Source organism: Sminthopsis crassicaudata, chromosome 4 (assembly GCF_048593235.1).
Source record: "Sminthopsis crassicaudata isolate SCR6 chromosome 4, ASM4859323v1, whole genome shotgun sequence".
Classification (NCBI taxonomy): domain Eukaryota; kingdom Metazoa; phylum Chordata; class Mammalia; order Dasyuromorphia; family Dasyuridae; genus Sminthopsis; species Sminthopsis crassicaudata.
Window position 1 is genome coordinate 227402149 of NC_133620.1, and position 19730 is coordinate 227421878.

Below are 19730 nucleotides of genomic sequence, written 5' to 3' on the forward strand. Positions count from 1 at the left end.
TGTTGTTGAAGTATACAACAATCTCGTGGATCTGCTCATTTCACTCAGCATTGGTTCATGTAAGTCTCTCTAGGCCTTTCTGAAGTCATTCTGTTGGTAATTTCTTACAGAACAATAATATTCCATAATATTCATATATAACAATTTATTCAGCCATTCTCCAATTGATGGGCATCCACTTAGTTTCCAGTTTCTGGCCACTACAAAGAGGGCTGCCACAAACATTCTTGCACATATAGGTCCCTTTCCCTCCTTTAAAATCAGTGAGTGGAAGTTTCAAAGAGATCAGTTTAGTGTTAATGTCAGGAAAAAACTTTTCTGACAATTAGAACTGGGCATAGGTTGGAGTAGACAACAATTAAGGTTCTTCCGACCCCTCACTAGTTCTGTGACTGCTTAACCGAGTCTCTCATCAAGCTTCTTTGCTTCTCTTAATTTTGAAACAATACTGCTCATATAAATCATCTTTTGTATAGAATTACATGTATTTGTATATGTATATCTATACATGCATATGTATGTACATGTATAATTCTGTATGATAGAATATACAAACACACAATCTTCTCTATAACCTTTAGTTATGGTATCTCTTTTCTTGGCACATGTTTATGGCTGAGATAATTTTTAGGCCTTTCCAATTATGTCAGTTCATTTATATTAGTTAAGCTTATTTAGTGTAATAAGTTTTCACTAGGAAATGAGTATATAGAGGAAAATGGTATCTTTAAAAATAATATTTTTCATCAAGAACATTCTTGATGAAACATATGATAAAAGATCTATTCTGTAATAATCCTTAGTTGTAAAAAAAAATTATCATCTGATTTACTTCTAGCTTTTTCCTATTGTTTTATAATCCCAAAGATCATTGAACACAATTGATGTAAGTCTCACCCAAGGTCTTTAAAAATAGGAAGTGAAGTACAAAGAGATCAGGACAAAAAGTTTTTCCTAAACTTTTCATAGCATAGAGATCATGCTTATGATTCCATAAATAAGAAGCATTTGTTCTAAAAATGAAATATAGATATGGCTACATGGTAAGAGTGTGTGTGTGTTACATAGTACAGATATACACACACATATAATATCATAGTAAATGTTTGGATTTTCTTTTTTAAATGTGTACTGGACTTGCTCATTTCTGTGGGCACTTCCTTCATTGATGCAGTGTGCCATCTCTCAGTATGTTCTCATTTAGTTACTTCTTATTTACTTCCTTCTAAAAGTACTCCATAGAAGATCTACCCAATGCCTTGGAAATTTTCCCTTTAAGATCTTCTACTGTTTTGTGGATACCATCTTAGCATTCTATATGTTATTCTTCATTCTTGCTATATAGCTTGCCCAACTTTTTTTTCCAAGTAGATATTTACCAAAAAACTTTATATAATTTTTATACAATTGGCTTTCTTTAATGATATGCTAATGTTTATCATAAGGAAGTACCATTGTTTTATATGTTATTTTGATTCTTTGGAGATTGTGATTTTCCATGTAACTACAAATCATGAAACAGCATGTTGAAATCATTTTTTCAGTACAATCTTTTAAAGAAGCTATATTTTGAGTGAGCAATGAAATTATATTGTCATACTTTTTTTTTTCTTAGTGAGTTTTAATGGAGTATCACATAACTGCTTTTTCCTTGACTTCAACACAAAATTTTGTTGCAATTGTTTATTAAAAATACTCCATTGTGCCCTAAATCATTTTCTGAATATAAGTATTCAACTGCCTTTATCCTCATTCCTAGGAGCATTTGGAACGAATGTAAGCTTTTTGAAATCACAAAAAGTTTCCCAGCCTATTGAGATAGAAGAAGCTGCTGGCAAGGTACACCCCTGCAAGAGCAGTGGGACTTCTGTGATAAGCAGAGACAGTTTAGAAACAAATGGTAAGCGATAAGGGGCTTTTTTGCGGGGGAGGGAACAGTTATAGGAATGTGGGTTAGGATAAGTTCAGAAACTAGTTATTAAAACTATATTCACATTTCAAGTGGGATTATTTTGGAAATAATTTTTCCAAATTACAGAAATATTTTGGAATCTCTGCCCCTACAGGAGTTTGATTGAATGAGCTATGTTTCCAGAATGATTTAGTAGATTTTCTTGAAGCTTTAGATGACCTCTATGGAGCCCTTATGCCCCAGCATGTGATGTCTAATTTTACATTTCATTTGTCTATAATGTGGCAAGGGAGAGAGAAGAGAAAAATAGGTAAAAAAAAAGAGTTGAGGTTATTTTTATAATTTTCTTAAGTTTTTACATGGGTATATTTAATATTGAAATAAACTTACTGAAACTTTGTGCATTGCTAAACATTTATTTATAATTTAGATTCAGTTGTTGCTTCTGGACCTAATCTTGGCATTTTTGGATTGGACACATTAGAAGAACAAGAAGAAAAGGAAAGATTTTTTGCTAGTCTTGAAAAAGGCCTAACATCAACCATTGATTATTCAAAATTAAATAAAGAATTGGATTCAAATGAGTCTGCACAATTAAAAGATTTATTCAGGTAATGTCAAAACATGTCCAAAGAGAAAATTTAAATATATTGTTTTTATATTTTATTAGTAAGGACAAGTATGTAGAGTGAACAGACCAAAGATTTGCTCACATTTGAAAAATAGAAAGTAGATCACTACTCAGTTCTGTGCTCAATATTATAAGGACTCTTCTTGTATATTAGTGAATAGAAAATTGGCTGTATTATATAACTGGAGAGGCATTAGAAAGGCCATCCTGCTCTACCTATTTATCCAGTTTATCTGAAATTCTGCCTAAAGTGAAATTACCCATTCTTTTGAGGAAATTATTCTTCATTCCACAGGACTCTTTATATGAAGAAAATATGGTAGAATATGACATTAGGTCACTAAAACATTATTATGAATTAGTTTATCAGACCCATTTTTCATAATGAGAGGCAACATGGAGTTCCTGAGTATCGTTATAATAGCAATCAATAATCCAAAAAGATGACAGAAGTAGAAAGTGGTGTTTAATGTGGGGAACATAATAAATGTTTTATGTACTGCTAACTTCTAAGAGGATATTTAAAAAGATTTTCAATAAGGCAAGAAAACAGTTTAGAGAAGCTGCCATCATTTAATTCAGTGACTTAAATTCTGATGAAATATTACTGTACCATAATATATTGGAAATCATTTATCTGAACATCTATCATTCAGTTTTATAGAAGGAAGCAAATGACCAAAAATCAAGATAGTTTGTAGGAACTTTAAAAAATATTCACACATTTCAGATTGTAGAATGCATAATTTCCTGAGGCTAATACCTATGAAAACCATTGTTTCATATCTTCTATAAATGGAATTGGCAGTTTGGTGTCATGTTTACAATTCTAGATGTGGTTATCAGGAAGACCTAGCTTCAGATTTCATTTCTGACACTTCTTACTAGAAGTGTTTTGTTTTTTTTCCCCCCTACTTTATAGGTTTATCAAAGGCCATGGTGCTATTGAAAATCTTATGCTCCTTTTGGCATGTTTACCATCTTATCTGTCCTAGAAAAATCAGGCACCAACTTTAAATTATTAATATTTCAGGTATGTTACATTAATATTATAATAAATACTGATATTACCAGCAATCAAGTCCAGGGTAGAGTCAATAATAATAGTCAATAGTTAATCTAGTAAATAATGAATACCATATATAACAAAATTTTTAATAAACTTGGAAATGAAATGTTCTTGCCAGGTACTCATAAAGATATATATACTTGACAATTACCAAGGATTCTGGTTTCTATTATAATATCTCCCTTCAAGTAGGTTTTTTTTTTTTTCCAACAAAAGCAGAAATTTAATTTTGTTTAGGATTGAGAGAATAGAAAATATCATTATATATCAACACACTGTTTTAGATACAAAATATATTTAATATAAAAATAGCATTTTTAACCTAAAAAAGAAGAAAGGTAACATTTCTATGGGTTTGTTATTGGGGTTTTTTTTGTTTGTTTGGTTTGTTGGTTAGTTTTTTCAAAAAACATATTAAAGAGAATGGTCAGGAATATGTAAATCCTTTCCAAAATATGACCATTTTATTTTTTTCTTGACATTTTAAAATTGTGGTAGGAATGACAAAAAGAAGAAGGAAAATTAATGGAGAAGATGATAAGATCTTAAGAGAGAATGTTAAAAACGAGACTGGCTGCACCATCTTCTGACCATAATGAATGATTCTGGTTCAGATTATATTGATATTGCTGTCACTCTCCTGCCTGCCTGAAGTCCTGCCACCTGGAAAATGCAACTCCCATGGACTTGAGAAAAACAGAAGTGATTGGCTATCATAAACACAAGTGACAGATACTATTTCACTTTTGATGCATTTTATTTGTTAGAATTAAGGCTTGCCTAAAATCCTTCTGCCCTTTTAATGAACCTTTAATTTTTGCAGCCCATCTTTAGCTTGCAGCCTAGGATTAGTTTAGCACCTACTATGTAACCAGAGGTGTTCAAGATCTCTGCCCTTGTCCTCTTCTTTTCCTCCATATTATTTCATGTGTTGATCTCATCATCTTCCATTAATTCAATTACCCTTTCTATGCTGATGATACTCAAATATGCTTATCCAACCCTAACCTCTCTGCTGAACTCTGACCACTTTTTATTAGATATTACCTTATTGGATGACCCTACCCCCCCATCCTCTCAGGCTCCCAATCTCAGTGTCATGCCCAACACCACACTTTCTCTAATCCCTCACATCCAGTCTATTGCCAAAGACTCATAGCATCTCTCATGTAGGCCCCTTTCTCTCCTCTGACACTGTCACTCCCCTGGTGTGGGCCCTTATCTCCCTTGCAAACTATTACACTAGCCTGCTGCTGAATCCATCTGCCTCATGGCTCTCCCCATAGACCATCTTCTATTTGTCAGAATAATCTTCCTTAAGGGCAGGCGCCTGACTATAGAATACCATCTACTCTAATAAACTCCAGTATTTTCCTACATGGGACAGGTGGGGAGCACCTTGGATAGAGCACCAGGCCTCAGTTCCTCATTTGGAGAAGGAGATGGCAAACCATATCAATATCTTTACCAAAAAACAAACAAACAAACCAAAAAAAAAAAAAAAAAACCTATAGCCTATAGGGACAAACAGAGTTTGACACAACTCAAAACTATTAAACAATAAATTTCCCTATAACTTCCAGGATCAAATATCAAATCCTTTATTTGCTATCCTCTTCATAATCTGGCCTTCTCCCTTTCTAGTTTTGTAACACCTGTCACTTATGTACGTCTCTCTCATACTTTTAGATCTAATAACATTGATTTCCTTGATCTTCCTCAACAAGGCACTCCATCTCCCAACTCTGGGTAAATATTTTCATTGGCTGTCCTTCATTCTGGAATGTTCTCTCTCCTCATTTTAGCCTCCTGGATTCCATGGCTTCTTTCAAGTCCTCACTAAAATTCTATTTCTACAAGAAGTCTTTTACAATTCCTCTTAATTATAGTATTCTCTCTGTTCATTTTTTTTTTTTTTTGGATATATGCTGTATATAGCTTGTTTTATACCTAGTTATTTGCATGTTACCTTCCCCATTACAATGAGGAAGCTTCTTGAGAGTAAGAACTGTCTTTTCCCTTTCTTTGTATCCCCAGTACTAAATATAGTGCCTGACACATAGTAGTAGGCATTTAATAAAAGTTCATTGATTGACTGATATCTGTCCTTATTATTCACCAGACATTTATTAAGCACTTTCACTGTTTTAAATATTGATTGGATTTGCAAGATTTTACATGCTTGTGACTGTTCCTTGATTTTTCTTGGGTCAGCCTTTCCTTAAATTTACTTTTTTTCCTTAAAATTACAAGGTTCTATTTGAATTAGATATTACCTTGTGTTAATTTTCTGAAAACAGTTACAATTTATTTGTATGTTTTTATTGATAGATGAAGTTTAAAAAACAAAACAAAACACATCTTTGAGGGGACACTCTTTCTTAGTTCTCTTTGCATCTCTCTGACAATTTCTTAATGGTCTTTACTGCCCATGGTTTCTGCAGGGAATTAACCCTTCCTCTTAAAATCCTTAGCTTCCTTCACAGCTCATCTCAAGTGATATCTCCTCTAAGGGGACTTTGCTGATTTTCCCTAAATGTTGGCATCTCCCTGTTATCTCCCCCATTAAAATAAAGCTCCTTCAGGACAGGACTATTTCCAAAAAGTAAAAACATCCACACCTTTTTTTGTTTTTGTATTTCCATAGAAATTACTTAATAAATACTTCATACTTCTCTTCCTAGTCTGAGACATTTTCCATTAATCACTAAAACTCTAATACTGTTTTAATACAAGAATATCTGGGGAAATGAATGGTTGTAGAGATTACATAAATATGCCTAGAATTTTGCTTATGTTTAAGTATAATCCTAATTAACATAAATGTTTCATATAGAAATAAAACCAAAATGGAATCCACTGAAGGTGAAAATGAGGATGATTCTAAACATGAAGAAATACCAGGTAATTCCATGTTAGTCATAAGGCATTATTGTTAAAGGTGTAATTTGAACTCCCATTTTGAAGTTAAAAGAGACATTATGGGATGAGAGTACCATTGATTAAAAGGAAAACCAGTGTGGTTTTGTGGAAGGAGCTTTGAATTGCCAAAGGGGCATATTAGGTTATAGTTTTGGTTGCTAATGTTATCCTAGGCAAATCTTTTAAAATACCTCACACAGTAGTCTTATCTAAACAATGGATATACCAAGACTGAAAAATTATAGCTACCTTATTGCTACAAAGGAGATAATCTTGAATCTCCTTCAGATAATTCAGTCGACAAGAGGGTCAAATTGTCAGAAAGTAAGGTGCAACTGGGAAGGGATCTAGGTGGGCAAGCAGGAGATAACACCATAATTAAAGGAATGAGATGATGCCAGTATAACAGATGTATGATAACACTAGCAACCAAGGAACTGCTGAATCAAAAATAAAATTCTTTTCTAGCCGGGAGCTTCTTATATTCTTTTTTCTAGAGGAAAGAGCCAATTTCAGGGCAAGTTCAATTCAGTGCCCATAGGGTTAATGAGTATACCTAGTCGAAAGGGGAGAGGAAAAAGAAGTGAGAGCTAAAGACAGGTTCTTAAGAAGTCTTGGTCACTATGATTCTAGGGTCTTTTTTGAATCATAAGCATTATGATATCTTCCCTAAGTATAATATCATATTTTTAAACTTTTAGATTTTTATTTTATTTATATAGGGAACTCCTGATGAAGAAAATCCCTCAACTACTATGTTATACTGACTCTCATCTAAAAGAATTCTATTTAAAAGAAAATAGGATTAAATTATTTTAGTTAAATCTTCAGACTTCAATTCCTATTTGTATTTTTTAAATTTACCTTCTTGTGCTCACTGAAATATGAATTATTATACAAATTGGAACTAAAATATTTAGCCCGATATAAACCACTGAAGAGTTATAATAAGGTTGAGTAATGTTAGTTTTTTAAGTTTTTTATTACTTATTCATTTTCTGTCACCATATTTCAAGTATTATGAGATTTGTTTAGTGTTAATTTTTAGGTAACTTTTCTAAAAGAAGAAAGATGTCTTCAGAGAAGATGTTTTACTCAATATACTGCTTTTTTCATAAAGTACTATTGCTTTTACATAGTCTTCATCCAAAAATTTCAATTCAGTATCTAATTCCCGTAATAATAATCTGATAGATGAGAGCTAAACCTTATTTCTTGGATCCATAATAGTTTATTTAAATATTAACAGCTGAGAGGGGTAATTTTTTTCCATATTTGGGGTGACCATGGTTTCTTACCACTAATATTTCTCCAAAAAGTTCTGACAGCTATTATATATTCTCTCCCTTCTGCCTTTTTCCTTAAGAGGAAGTTATATTTTATCTAAAAGGCAAGAGGGAGTCACTGGAGAAAGGGACATGGTTCTATATGGACTTTAGGAATATCACTTTATTAGGTGTATTGAAAAAGGAAAAGACACAGGGAGACCAAATAAGAGGCTGTGGCAATAGTTTAAAAACACACACAGACGCGCGCGCGCACACACACACACACACACACACACACAGATGATGCTTATGTGTTAGGATTAACACATAATAAATAATAATTTAACTATTATTTACTTAATTATTTTATTTAAATAATTTATTTAATTTTATTTATTTAATATTAATTATTAATTATTTAATAATAATTAAATAATAATTAAGGACCTTTACACTTATGAGTAGAAAAGGGGACAGATTCTGAAAGGTAATTACAGAGGTAGAATTTACATAACTTGATAACTAACTAGATATTTGAGGAGGAAGAGAGAAAAGACTGACTGCATTCATGAATTTAGGTGACTGAAAGGATGGTGTGATATACTAATCAGAAGCAAAGAAGTTAGGAAGAGTTGAGAGTTTGGGAAAAATAAATTTTAAATTATGAAAGGTTTAAAAAATGAAAAACTATTGAAGATATTTAAAAAGTTTTTTTTTTAATCCCAAAATAGTAAAAGTAGTAGTGAGAATTGAGACATTTACATTAGGACAAATTTAACTTAAAGTACCTTCATGCTGGCTTTGAAAGAAATTATGATTAATTGTGCTTCATTTTATGTGGAAGTCCATCAAATGATTTTCTGTAATTTAAAATTTTTTGAAGTAATTTCCTTTTATGTGTGTTTTTCTTTTTCCTTCAGAAAATTAAAGTGATAATTTTGTAGATGAGGGTGATGCTGATGTATTGTCATGTGTGTTTTTCTTTTTCCTTCAGAAAATTATAGTGATGATTTTGAAGATGAGGGTGATGTTGATGTATTGTCGTTTACTGAAAAGGAAGAAAATCAATATGAGCAAAATCCCAAATCTTCAGAAGAGATAAATGCTCCAGCCAATGTATGTTTCTATTGAGTTTTTAATAGCTTGGAATCTTGCCTTTCAGTTTAAGAATGTTGAAATGGTCACATCCTTGAAATTCCCCAAGCCTGTCCATGGTTCTTTGAGAGCCAGAAAACATTTTCAGAAATTTAGGATGAAGTTATTATCTGTTATTTCATCAGCTTAAGGAACTTCCTTAATGCAAACACCCCAGAAGGCAGATTTAAATTTTGTTGATTGAATAGTTCATTGCTAATAACTATTAAAAGGAGACTTGCCCCAGAAGGCAGATCTAAATTTTGTTGACTGAATAGTTCACTGCTAATAACTATCAAAGGAAGATTTGATCCCAGGTCTTCCAGACTCCAAGAGGTGGGGGAGAGAGGGTAGATTCTGCAATTGATAATGTAAAGCGTGGGGAAGAGAAGGAAAGAGAGAATTTGGAACTGAAAGATGATTTTTTTAAAAAAAGAAATGTAAATAATTTATTTTGCAAATCATCTATAAAATATATATATATGGGGTTTTTTTTGCTTATTTTTTGCAAAGCCAGTGCTTTTAGAGCACAGAAGCAGATTCCTTCTTCATCCCAGCCCCAGAGATTTATAGTGGTAGAAAGATGGACTATTGGAACATGCTTGAGAAAACCAATGGATTAAATTCTTTTCATTACATAAGGAAAAGCCCTTATGCTACATCTCTTGCCCAACCTCCCTTATCTACTCCCACTTCTTCTCAGTAGCTGATAAGGTGAAGCAATGATAATTAAAAAGCTGTTACTTGATGTATTTGTTCCAAATTTTGTTCAGGTAACAACTAACTATTATTATAATAGTATTACGTGTGTGTATGTGTGTGTGTGTGTGTGTGTGTATAGTATATAACAGTATAATAGTAACAACTATTATTATAATAATAATCAAATTTACTTCTAGCATTTTAAGGATTCAAAATGTGTTTCCAACAATAATAGTTCCATGAAAAAGTAGAATGCATTTTCCTCTTTCCCTACCCTTCTCCCTCTACCCCAAATCTAGAAGTCATTGTTCCCATTTTTGCATAAACTGAGGCTAGGAGAGATTGAGTGACTTAAGAAGTCACATAGTATGAACTCTGGGACTTGAACTGAGAACTCCGCATGAGAAAAGGGAGATTCTTTGTTCTAAATTCCATATATTTTCTACTACATCACGTCACATAAATAAGAAAAAATCCATTCCACTCCATTTTGTAGCTTCATCCTAGAAATTTTGAAGAGCATGCCTATGAAAAACAGGGACACTTCCTCTCCTACCCCAATTTTTAAATTTGTTTCCTTCTCTGTAAAATTAGGATAATACTTATACTTGTCATTTATGAGGATCAAATTAAGTTATGTAGGCAAAGTACTTTAAATGATAAAATATTCTATAAATATAAATTATTCTAGATGATGCCTTCCATATACAGAATGTAAAATTTGTTCAAAGGTAGTGATAATCCCCAGAAGAGATTTCATCTCTGATCTTTGCTGGAAGTCTAATTATACTTTTATTGTAAAACATTTGATCTTCTTGTTAATAATTTCACCTTTCAGAAGGTAGAGAAAATAACTAAAGAAATTTGTATTCTGGACTCAGTTCTTACCTATATAATTTATAAAGAATTTGTCTACGTGCTTTCATGGAAAGAGCACTGGATTTGGAGTCAAAGGACTTGAATTCAGTTACTTGTTTAACCTTGGTCAAGTCCCATTACTCTCAAAGTTCCCCCCAGATAGAAATCTGTGATTGTTTATGTGACAGGAATCTTGTAAGATGATATATTGGTTTACAATGGCAAAGTAGAATCCTTTAAATTGTCCCATCCTAGTGCCCAGGGCTTAATAAAACTAACTGTAAATTTCAAAGCAAAAATGGGTGAAATCACTTAATCTGAGAAGTCTACATGAGGGAAGAGAGATTTTGTAGCGTTAAATCTTACCTGTGTAAAAGTGGGGGACAACTTGTTGGCACAGAACTAGTCCTAGAGTCATGAGGACTTGAGTTCAATCTGACTTCAGACACTTTGCACTTACTAGCTCCGTGACCCTGAGCAAATCACTTAATCCCAATTTGACTCAACAACGACGACAGAACTATGTGAACTATGTGAGAAACAAAAGTGGAAAACTTCAATAGGAACCAAATTTGTTACACAACAATAATTTCAAAATATGAAAAAAGGAACACAATCAAGAACAAGTACACAAATAATATTATTAACCTCTAAAATTCTAGGAAGGCAAAATGAATGAGATTTGTGAAAAAAGCTAAAAATAACAAAAAGTACTTTTTGTATGTGGAATGTATTTCCCACATACATAAGAAAAAGGCCACTGCTTAAAGAAGATAGTTTTGGGTTTATAATCTGAATTTTTTTCCAAGTTAGCAAGCATTTATTTTAGTTGTGGATTTATAATCTGAATTTTTTTCCAAGTTAGCAAACATTTATTTTCTCTCCCACTTCCTCCCTTCTCTGCTGAGAAAAAAAAGAAAAGAAACCCATGTTACATGAGTTTGGAAGATAATATATTGATTTACAATGGCAAAGAAGTGGAATCCTCTGAGTTGAAACCCATCTTAAAAACATGCATAGTCAGGCAAAAATTTTTTCCTTATTGATTATGATGAAAAATGTGTATCTCATTCTCCTTATTTAAGACTGTCACTTGTCTGTCAAGAGGTACTATTCATTCATCCTCTAAAATAATGATTATGTTATTATATTAATCAGAGTTCATTAATTTTTCAAAGTTAGTTGTTTATTTTAGGTAAAGTTGTCATTTTTGTTATATTCGCCCTGTCTGCCCATAAATAATAGTTCTCCACTTGTTTAAATCTGATTTTATTTGCATGAAAGATTTTTAAAAAATATTTTGTTTTTCTAAATACATGCAAAGATAGTTTTCACATTCACCTTTGCAAATCCTTGTGTCCCAATTTTTCTCCTTCTCTTCCCTTCCTCTTCCCCAAGACAGCAAGTAATCCAATATAGGTTAAACATGTCCATTTCTTCTAAACATATTTCCATAATCATGCTGTACAAAAAAACTCAGGTCATAAATTGGGAAAAAAAGAAAAAACAACAAAAAGATGAAAATACTGTGCTTTGATCTATATTTAATTTCCGTTATTCTCTCTCTGCATGTGAATGCAAATCTATTGGAATTAACTTGAATTATCTCTTGTTGAAAAGGGCCAAGAGCATCTACTCATTTTCCAGTTCTTTGCCACCACAAAAAGAGCTGCTATAAACATTTTTGCACATGTGGATCCTTTTCCCTCTTTTATGTTTTCTTTAGGATATAGACCCAATAGAGACATTTTGATCCAGAAGTGCATTTATGCACAGTTTTTAGGCATAGTTCCAAATTGCTCTCCAGAATAGTTGGATCATTTCACAACTTCACCAACAATGCATTAGTGTTCAGTTTTCCCACATCCTCTCCAACAGTTAACATTATTTTGTTCTGTCAAAGACAGTCTGAGAGGTATGAAATAAGTTGTCTTAATTTGCATTTCTCTAATCAATAGTCATTTAGAACATTTTCAAAGTTAGTTTTTATAATGTTTATTCCTTATATAAATTATTTTGGTTCTATTCACTTCATTCTCATTCTCATATTATTCATGCAAACTCTCCTATGGATCTTTGGATCTGACCCTTTCATCATTTCTTATAGTGAAGTAATTTTCTCTTTACATTCATCTCTCATACTTTGTAAAGTCATCCTCCAAATAATGAACTCCTCCTTAGTTTTTAGTTATTTGACACTACAAAAAAATTACTAAAAAATATTTTTGTACTCATGGATCCTTTTCCTATTTTTAAAAAATCTGGGGTTATAAATCTATTATTGTCTCTGGGCCAGAAGCTATGCACAGTTTAATAAATTATATTGATAATTCATAGTTCCAAATTGCTTTCTAAATGCCTTTACCAATTCATAGCTTTGTAAACAGTACACTGATGTTTCTATTTTCCTGAAACTTTTACAAAGGGTAGTTGACAAACAACATAGCCTTACACATAGGCCACACATATAGAGGCTTAAAAAACCTGTATCATAAGGAGAGGAGGCTATGAACCTTCCTGCTGGTACAAAGCTTTTTATTCTGCATTCAGCTCAGATAACCTTCAGTTTGACTGGAGACATATTATCCAAGTGTCTTTTATTCTAATCTTGAAAAGTAAAGGGGCTAGTGAGAAAGAGTCCCTAGAAAAAGTCTGGCCAACATCATTTGGGAAATGACTAAACAAGTTATGGTACATGAATGTGATAGAATGTTATTAGTATATTATATGGAATGTTATGGTACATGAATGTGATGGAATATTGTATTCTTAGAAATGATGAAAAGGATAGTTTCAGAAAAACCTGGAGAGACTACATAGTAATAGCAATATTACAAAAATATTTAGCTGTGAAATGCCTAGTAACTGGTCAGTACAATGATTTAGCACAACTCCAAAAAACTTATAATACAAAATGCAATCTACCTCCAGGAAGAGAACTGTTAGAATCAGAATGCAGATTGAAGAATATTTTGTTCTGTATTTTTCTTTTTTCCTGAAAGATACAGTTAATGCAGAAATATTTTTAATTTCTTAGGCACAATGGGTATCATAGTCTTCCCTTCTCAGAGCCCTTAAGGGCATAAAATGTTGAACTGAAAATAAAGTTAAATTTAAAAAAAAAAAGAAAAGAAAGTCTGAGCAAACCAGAAGCAAAAGATGATCCATTGGAAAAGATGTTACGACAGGGCCATGGAGAGATGTGAGTGGTCCATTTAGCATAATTGACTGTAATAATCCCCAAGGTGCCCACTATAAAAAAAAGAGAAAACTATGGCGAATATAGTTATTTCTCTTAAAAGTTTACTAAATGAATTACCCTTCCTTTCTCAGTGTTAATTCTCATTCACAGGCACCATCCAGGAATCAGAGCTTGATTGAGCATATTCTTTTTAGCATGTGCCAGTATGCTAGCCCATTCTCATACATGTTCCATAAATTTCCCCAGTTCAAATCAGGAAGGCTCACCTGATTATCATCATTACGTATGTAAAGTGCTTTACAAACTTAAAAATGTTATGTACTTGTTAATTTGTTATAATATTTAGAATGAAAAACTTAATAATTTTACTATTTTCTGGATTGGTCCTTTTATCTATAACTTCAACTTTTGCATGTCAGATTCTTTTAGGAGAGACTAACAAAAGAAGATGTAAGGTGATCATGGTAGTAAAATTTTAGTAAATTGTATCCTATGATTTTTTTTCAAAAAAAAACTGATTTGCTTTATCTGGAGAAGAGGAGAGAAAGAAATGATGATTGTCAATTATTTGAAGGGATGTCATAGAGAAGAGGGAAGCAGATTGGTCTGTGTTGTTCAATATATCAAGTTATTGTTGAGTTGGAAAAAGAGAAAGAAATTTTGATACAACAAAAGGAAGAACTTTTCTATAAAGTTTTAGATTGTCTCCAGTAGATAGTCAATGCCCATTGATGGAAGGTAATGTCTTCTGTCAACTATGCTGTAAGTAGGGAGGCTCTCTCAAGTAGGAGCTAGATTAAAATGACTTCTAAGATAATTTCCTTCTCTTGTGATCTGTGAATACTGGATTATGATTATAGTATCCTATTTTTTTTTTCCAGTATAAGAATACTTAATTTTGTAAGCCAAGAGAAATGGTTTCTAATCACAGCTCTTCTGCTAACTTATTGAATGACTCTGGACAATTACTTCTTTATTTTGTACTTCAATTTCTTCATCTGAAAATGAAATTATTTGATTAAATCTGAATTTCAATGATTCCTTCTCATAGATGCATTATAATTGTCCTGTCTCTTTAGTATACTGAAATACAACCATATTCCAATTGGGATAACTGTATTTTAAATGTTTCTATTCTTTGGACACTTTCTTGGGGTCTATTCATGCTTGTTATAAGTTACTAATTTAGTTTATGTTAAAGAGGAAAATATTTAAAGAAAATATTTTAACTGTCATAGCATTCCTATAATAATTAGCTACAGATTCATTCATATTCCAAGAAATAGAAAAAAAGAGTTTTTTCTATCATGTTCAGGTTTTGATGAGTGTATATTATACTAATTTTTAAATTTATATTTTAATTTGTACTTTTTCTCTTTTAACTTAGAAAAAAGAGAAAACTGGTATGCTAGCCAATGGTGAGTAACTTTTACTGTCTAAGATTATATAACTGTTCAACAAAATTAGCTTGCTTATCTTCCTATGAACAGAACCACAAATGAAACATTCTAGAAAAATTAGTATTTTAACACAGGGAAATGATATTCTGTACATTTTATCAATAATATATTCCTTATAGCTAATTCAAGTTTAAATATATTTTAAAAATAATTTCCAATTTATTAATAGAAAGAAAAAAGGCGATCATTATTTTATCCTCATTCCTAAAATATAAATGTATATAATCATATCAAGTTTGTTAAATAATATGTATATTTTATCTATCTATAAGCTTTTTATTCTGTTTGGTATGTACAGAATATGTAACCCAATGCTCATATTAGTATCTAGAAAATCACAAATTGTCCTTTTTAATTTCAGTTTTCCCTTATTTTCTTTTAGTCATGTTGCTGGATTCATTAGATTCAGTTGGCGAGGTCGAAGTGGATTCTCAGGATAAAAGAACAACCAAATTACAGGCACAAGCAGATATCATTGATAATGAAATGACTGGGACAGGTAATGATGTTTTTAAAATTGTCTCTTTTCTAAATAAGTAGCTTTTAAAAAATTTTCATTTTGTGATTGCAACTTCATCTCTAAAAATATTGCTGTTCCTAACTTACAAAGTGGAATAGTTTTTACTTTGATATTGGAGATATTTTCCATCTAATTCTGTAATCTCTTGTGACCTGAAATATAAAAAACCAATTAAAATTTCTATAACATATTGTGTGAGCTTTCCTCAAGCCCAGTTAAAAATTGGTTGATACATATAGAAAATGATTAAAAAGAAAAATCAACAATTTACCTAAAACTACCTATTTCAGTACTATGATTTTAGGTGTTCTTGAATTTGAAATATTTTTCATCTATTCAGTAGGAAGTCCTCTTGTATTTAGAAAACTATAACAGATAGCAATATTCACACATAGTCTCAGATCCATATATATATATATATGATGTAATAAGATAAAAAAATACTCAATTATATAACCAACAAAAAAAGTCAGAAAGTGAATGATAGGCTAATAGAAGAAATGAAATAAAAATCACCAACAATCTCAGGAAAAAGAAAACTTACTTGAAAATCTCTGGTAAAGTATACGTGAATAAATCAACAGGTAACATATTAAAACCAGAAGGCTACCACAACAACTAAAGGACTTCTAACATCTCTAAATAAAAATTGAAAGGAAAATAAAATTGAAGCAACACCTATTGAAATTGAGGTCCCTATGCTACAAGATGTTCCCAAATGATTCGAGAGAGAAATGAGAATCTTAAAAGAAGTGAAAAGAAAACTACTAAGACACAAGACAGAATAAAAATGAGAAGCTAATATAAAATTTACCATGCATGAGGTAAATACAAAAAGTAGGTATTGTAATCTTGCTATTAGACAAAATAAAAATTCACAGTATAGAGATACAGATAGACAACTAATACCAAAATTAAATTTATGTGCTCCAAATGCCTTAGCATCTAAATTCATAAAGGAAAAATTAATTGAGTCATAAGACATATACAATAATCCAATAAAAGTAGTAGGCTTGAGGAAAATTCCAAACTCTCCAGATTTCCTTCACAAACAAGATAAAATAGCAACTCAGGGTGAACATGGAATAGCAAAAATAAACAAAAGTTGTTGCAGAACAGTAGTCCTTCTGGGACAACTGGTGAAAATCCAAAGAATTTACCAATATGGAAGTTTGCTCTCTGTGAAATGTAAACACTTCCAGTCTAGTTTTGCTGAAACAGCAAGAGCCCTGGATCTTAGCTGGGTTGGCAGGTAGCCTCGGCCCCAGCCACAGGAATTTTTATCTCTAGATAGTGTGGGGAGTTAAGACTTTAGGACCTAGAAGATTGAGAATACCTCTGCTGATAAAGAACACCAGGCCCTGCTGTGCTGCCAAGAGGTGACCAGGGAAGAAGGAACCAGCACACAACTCTGTAAGTACATAAACAGTGGGGTAGGGATATTGCTAACTGTGGACACTTAACAAGAGGGTGAAATTCTTGGTTAAGGCCAGAGGGGAGAACTGGAGGACCCTAAGGCAAGAAGCACTATACCCCCAAATTGGAGATAATTACAGTAATAGACTGCTATTATTTTTAAAAATAAGCAAGCAAAAAAGAAAGAACCCAGCCATAGAAAGATACTATGGAAGTAGAGAAGATGAGAAATCCATCTTCAGAGGAGGATGCTCAAGCAAATAAAGCCTCTGATATGCCAAAGAGTAATGTCAAAGGTTCACTTACCCAAAAAGAATTCATAGAGGAACTCAACAAAGATTTTAAAAATCAAATGAGATTAAGGAAACATTTTTTTTTTAATACAATAACAAGATTATTGAAAGAAAATTCAACCAACTGGAGGAAAAGAAAATCCTATTGTGAAAACTAGAATTGGGCAAGGAGAAGAAGCCAACAAAGTTATGAGACAACAAAATAATAAAAAGTAAAGAATGAAAAAATGTAATGTGAAACATCTCACAAAAAAATCAAATCTTTATTGGGCCTGTATCCCAAAGAGATCATTAAAAAAGGAGAAAAGGACCCACGTGGACAAAAATGTTTGTAACAGCCCTTTTTGTACTATCAGGGAACTAGAAACTGAGTGGATGTCCATCAGTTGGGAAATGGCTGAATGGTATGTTATATGAATGTTATGGAATATTATTGTTCTATAAGAAATGATCAGCAGGATGATTTCAGAGAAGCCTGGAGAGACTTACATGAACTGATGCTAAGCTAAGCTAAATGAGCAGAACCAAGAGAACATTGTACACAGCAACAGCAAGATTGTGATGATCAACTGTGATAGACTTGGCTCTTTTCAACAGTGAGGTGATTCAGGCCAATTCCAATAGACTTATGATGGAGAGAATGGAGAGAGCCATCTTCAACCAGAGAGGACTGTGGGGACTGAATGTGGATCAAAGCATAATATTTTGTCTAGAGAATAGTGTGGGAGGAAGAGAGGGAGAAAAATTTGGAACACAAGATTTTGCAAAGGTGAATGTTGAAAACTATCTTTGCATGTATTTTGAAAATAAAATGCTATTTTAAAAAAACTGATGTGGAAAACAGAACAAAAAGAGAAACTTAAATCGGATTTAAAGTTATGATATAGTAGTACAAAAAATAATTCAAGAAAATTGTCATGAAGTGTTGGAACAAGAGGGAAAAGTAGAAATAGAAAAAAAAATTCACTCATCACCACCTGATAGAAATCTACAAGGAAAACCTACAGGAATATCATAACCAAATAATTCTGAAACCCATAGGTCAAGGAGAAAATATTATGAACAAAAAAGAAAAAAAAAAGTAATTCAAATATGGTGGAGCCAAAATTAGAATCATATAAGACCTAGAAGCAGTGATATTAAATACCCCAGATCTTGGGACACTACATATAAAATAACAAAGGAACTGGGATTACAGCTCATACCCAGCAAAGTTAAATGTAATCCTTAGTAGGGGAAAAATATATATATTCATTGAATTGACAAACTTTCAGAATTTTGTTCCAAAAAGACCTGAACTTAATGAAAATTTAACATATAAGGTCCAAGTAAATATTAGAAACTGATTTCAGAGGACTTAATAAAGGGCAAACTATATTTTACACTTGGAAGTGTAAACCATCTATTAATTGTCATTAATAATTGGGTAGTTTGAAAGAAAGATTAAGATAAAGTTGAGTATGGTGTGATTCTAAAAAGCAAAATCCTATAGGAAAAGGTAAAAAGTAATTATCTTATGCAAATGAGGTGCTAGAGGAAGAATTGATATAGAGGAATTAGCTGGGGGAGGAGAGTTATTTATTCTGGAACCCTATTCATCAGGAATGGATTAAAAAGAAAACACTACACACACACACACACACACACACACACACATACAAACACACACACACACACACACATACACACACACAGAAAGAGAGAGAGAGATAAAAGTCTTTTAAATTCAGAAAGAAATAAGAGGGTAAGGAGAGAGAGAAGGGGGGAGAGTTTAAGGGGAGGGATTTTTTAGAAGGAGCCCTATTCACATCAGATCTGGGTTAAAGAGAGAACAGCAATATACATTTAGAAAGGAACAATAAGTGGATGAAGGAAACTGGGGATGTAAAGAAGGGTATATAGATTAATGAGAGTGGGATAAAAAGAGGACAACATATTTGGAAAGTTAAAAATGTCTTCTAAATTCAGATAGAAATTCAGAAATAAAAGCAAAGGGAAAGGCTTGAGGGACAGGATAAGGGAATGGTTGAGGGGGTAGGTTTAACAATAGGGAAGTAAACATTTTCAGACTACTATGCAATAAAAATAGTAATCTAGTCTCATAACAGGAAGTGGAAGTAGCTTTAAATTCAGTCAGTCAATACACATTTATTAAGCACCTCTGTGCCAAGTACTGTACTAAGAACTAGGAATATAAAGAAAATCTAAGACAATATTTATTCCCTATAAATTCTTAATCTGATAGAGCTGCAAACAATTATGTATAGATTAGCTATATTAGGAAGTAATCAACAGAAGGAAAGCACTAGAATTTATTGATAAAGTGTTCCTGTAAAAGGTAGG

At 32.2% G+C, this 19730-nt stretch overlaps 1 protein-coding gene across 6 annotated transcripts in view; it reads left to right on the forward strand.

The window, feature by feature from the left end:
* The window catches only part of CEP162 (centrosomal protein 162), a 127685-nt gene that overhangs the window by 31411 nt on the left and 76544 nt on the right, over positions 1–19730 (forward strand). For 2 of the 6 annotated variants that reach the window (XM_074310379.1, XM_074310380.1), the window contains exons 4-10: positions 1760–1900; positions 2343–2523; positions 5302–5361; positions 6449–6516; positions 8797–8918; positions 15086–15116; positions 15541–15657. In XM_074310379.1, coding sequence (XP_074166480.1) covers positions 1760–1900; positions 2343–2523; positions 5302–5361; positions 6449–6516; positions 8797–8918; positions 15086–15116; positions 15541–15657 — 720 coding nt within the window. Of the gene's footprint in view, positions 1–1759; positions 1901–2342; positions 2524–3494; positions 3577–3830; positions 4338–5301; positions 5362–6448; positions 6517–8796; positions 8919–15085; positions 15117–15540; positions 15658–19730 lie in introns of those variants that run through there. The other 4 variants (XM_074310381.1, XM_074310385.1, XM_074310383.1 and 1 more) reach the window with 3 other exon arrangements.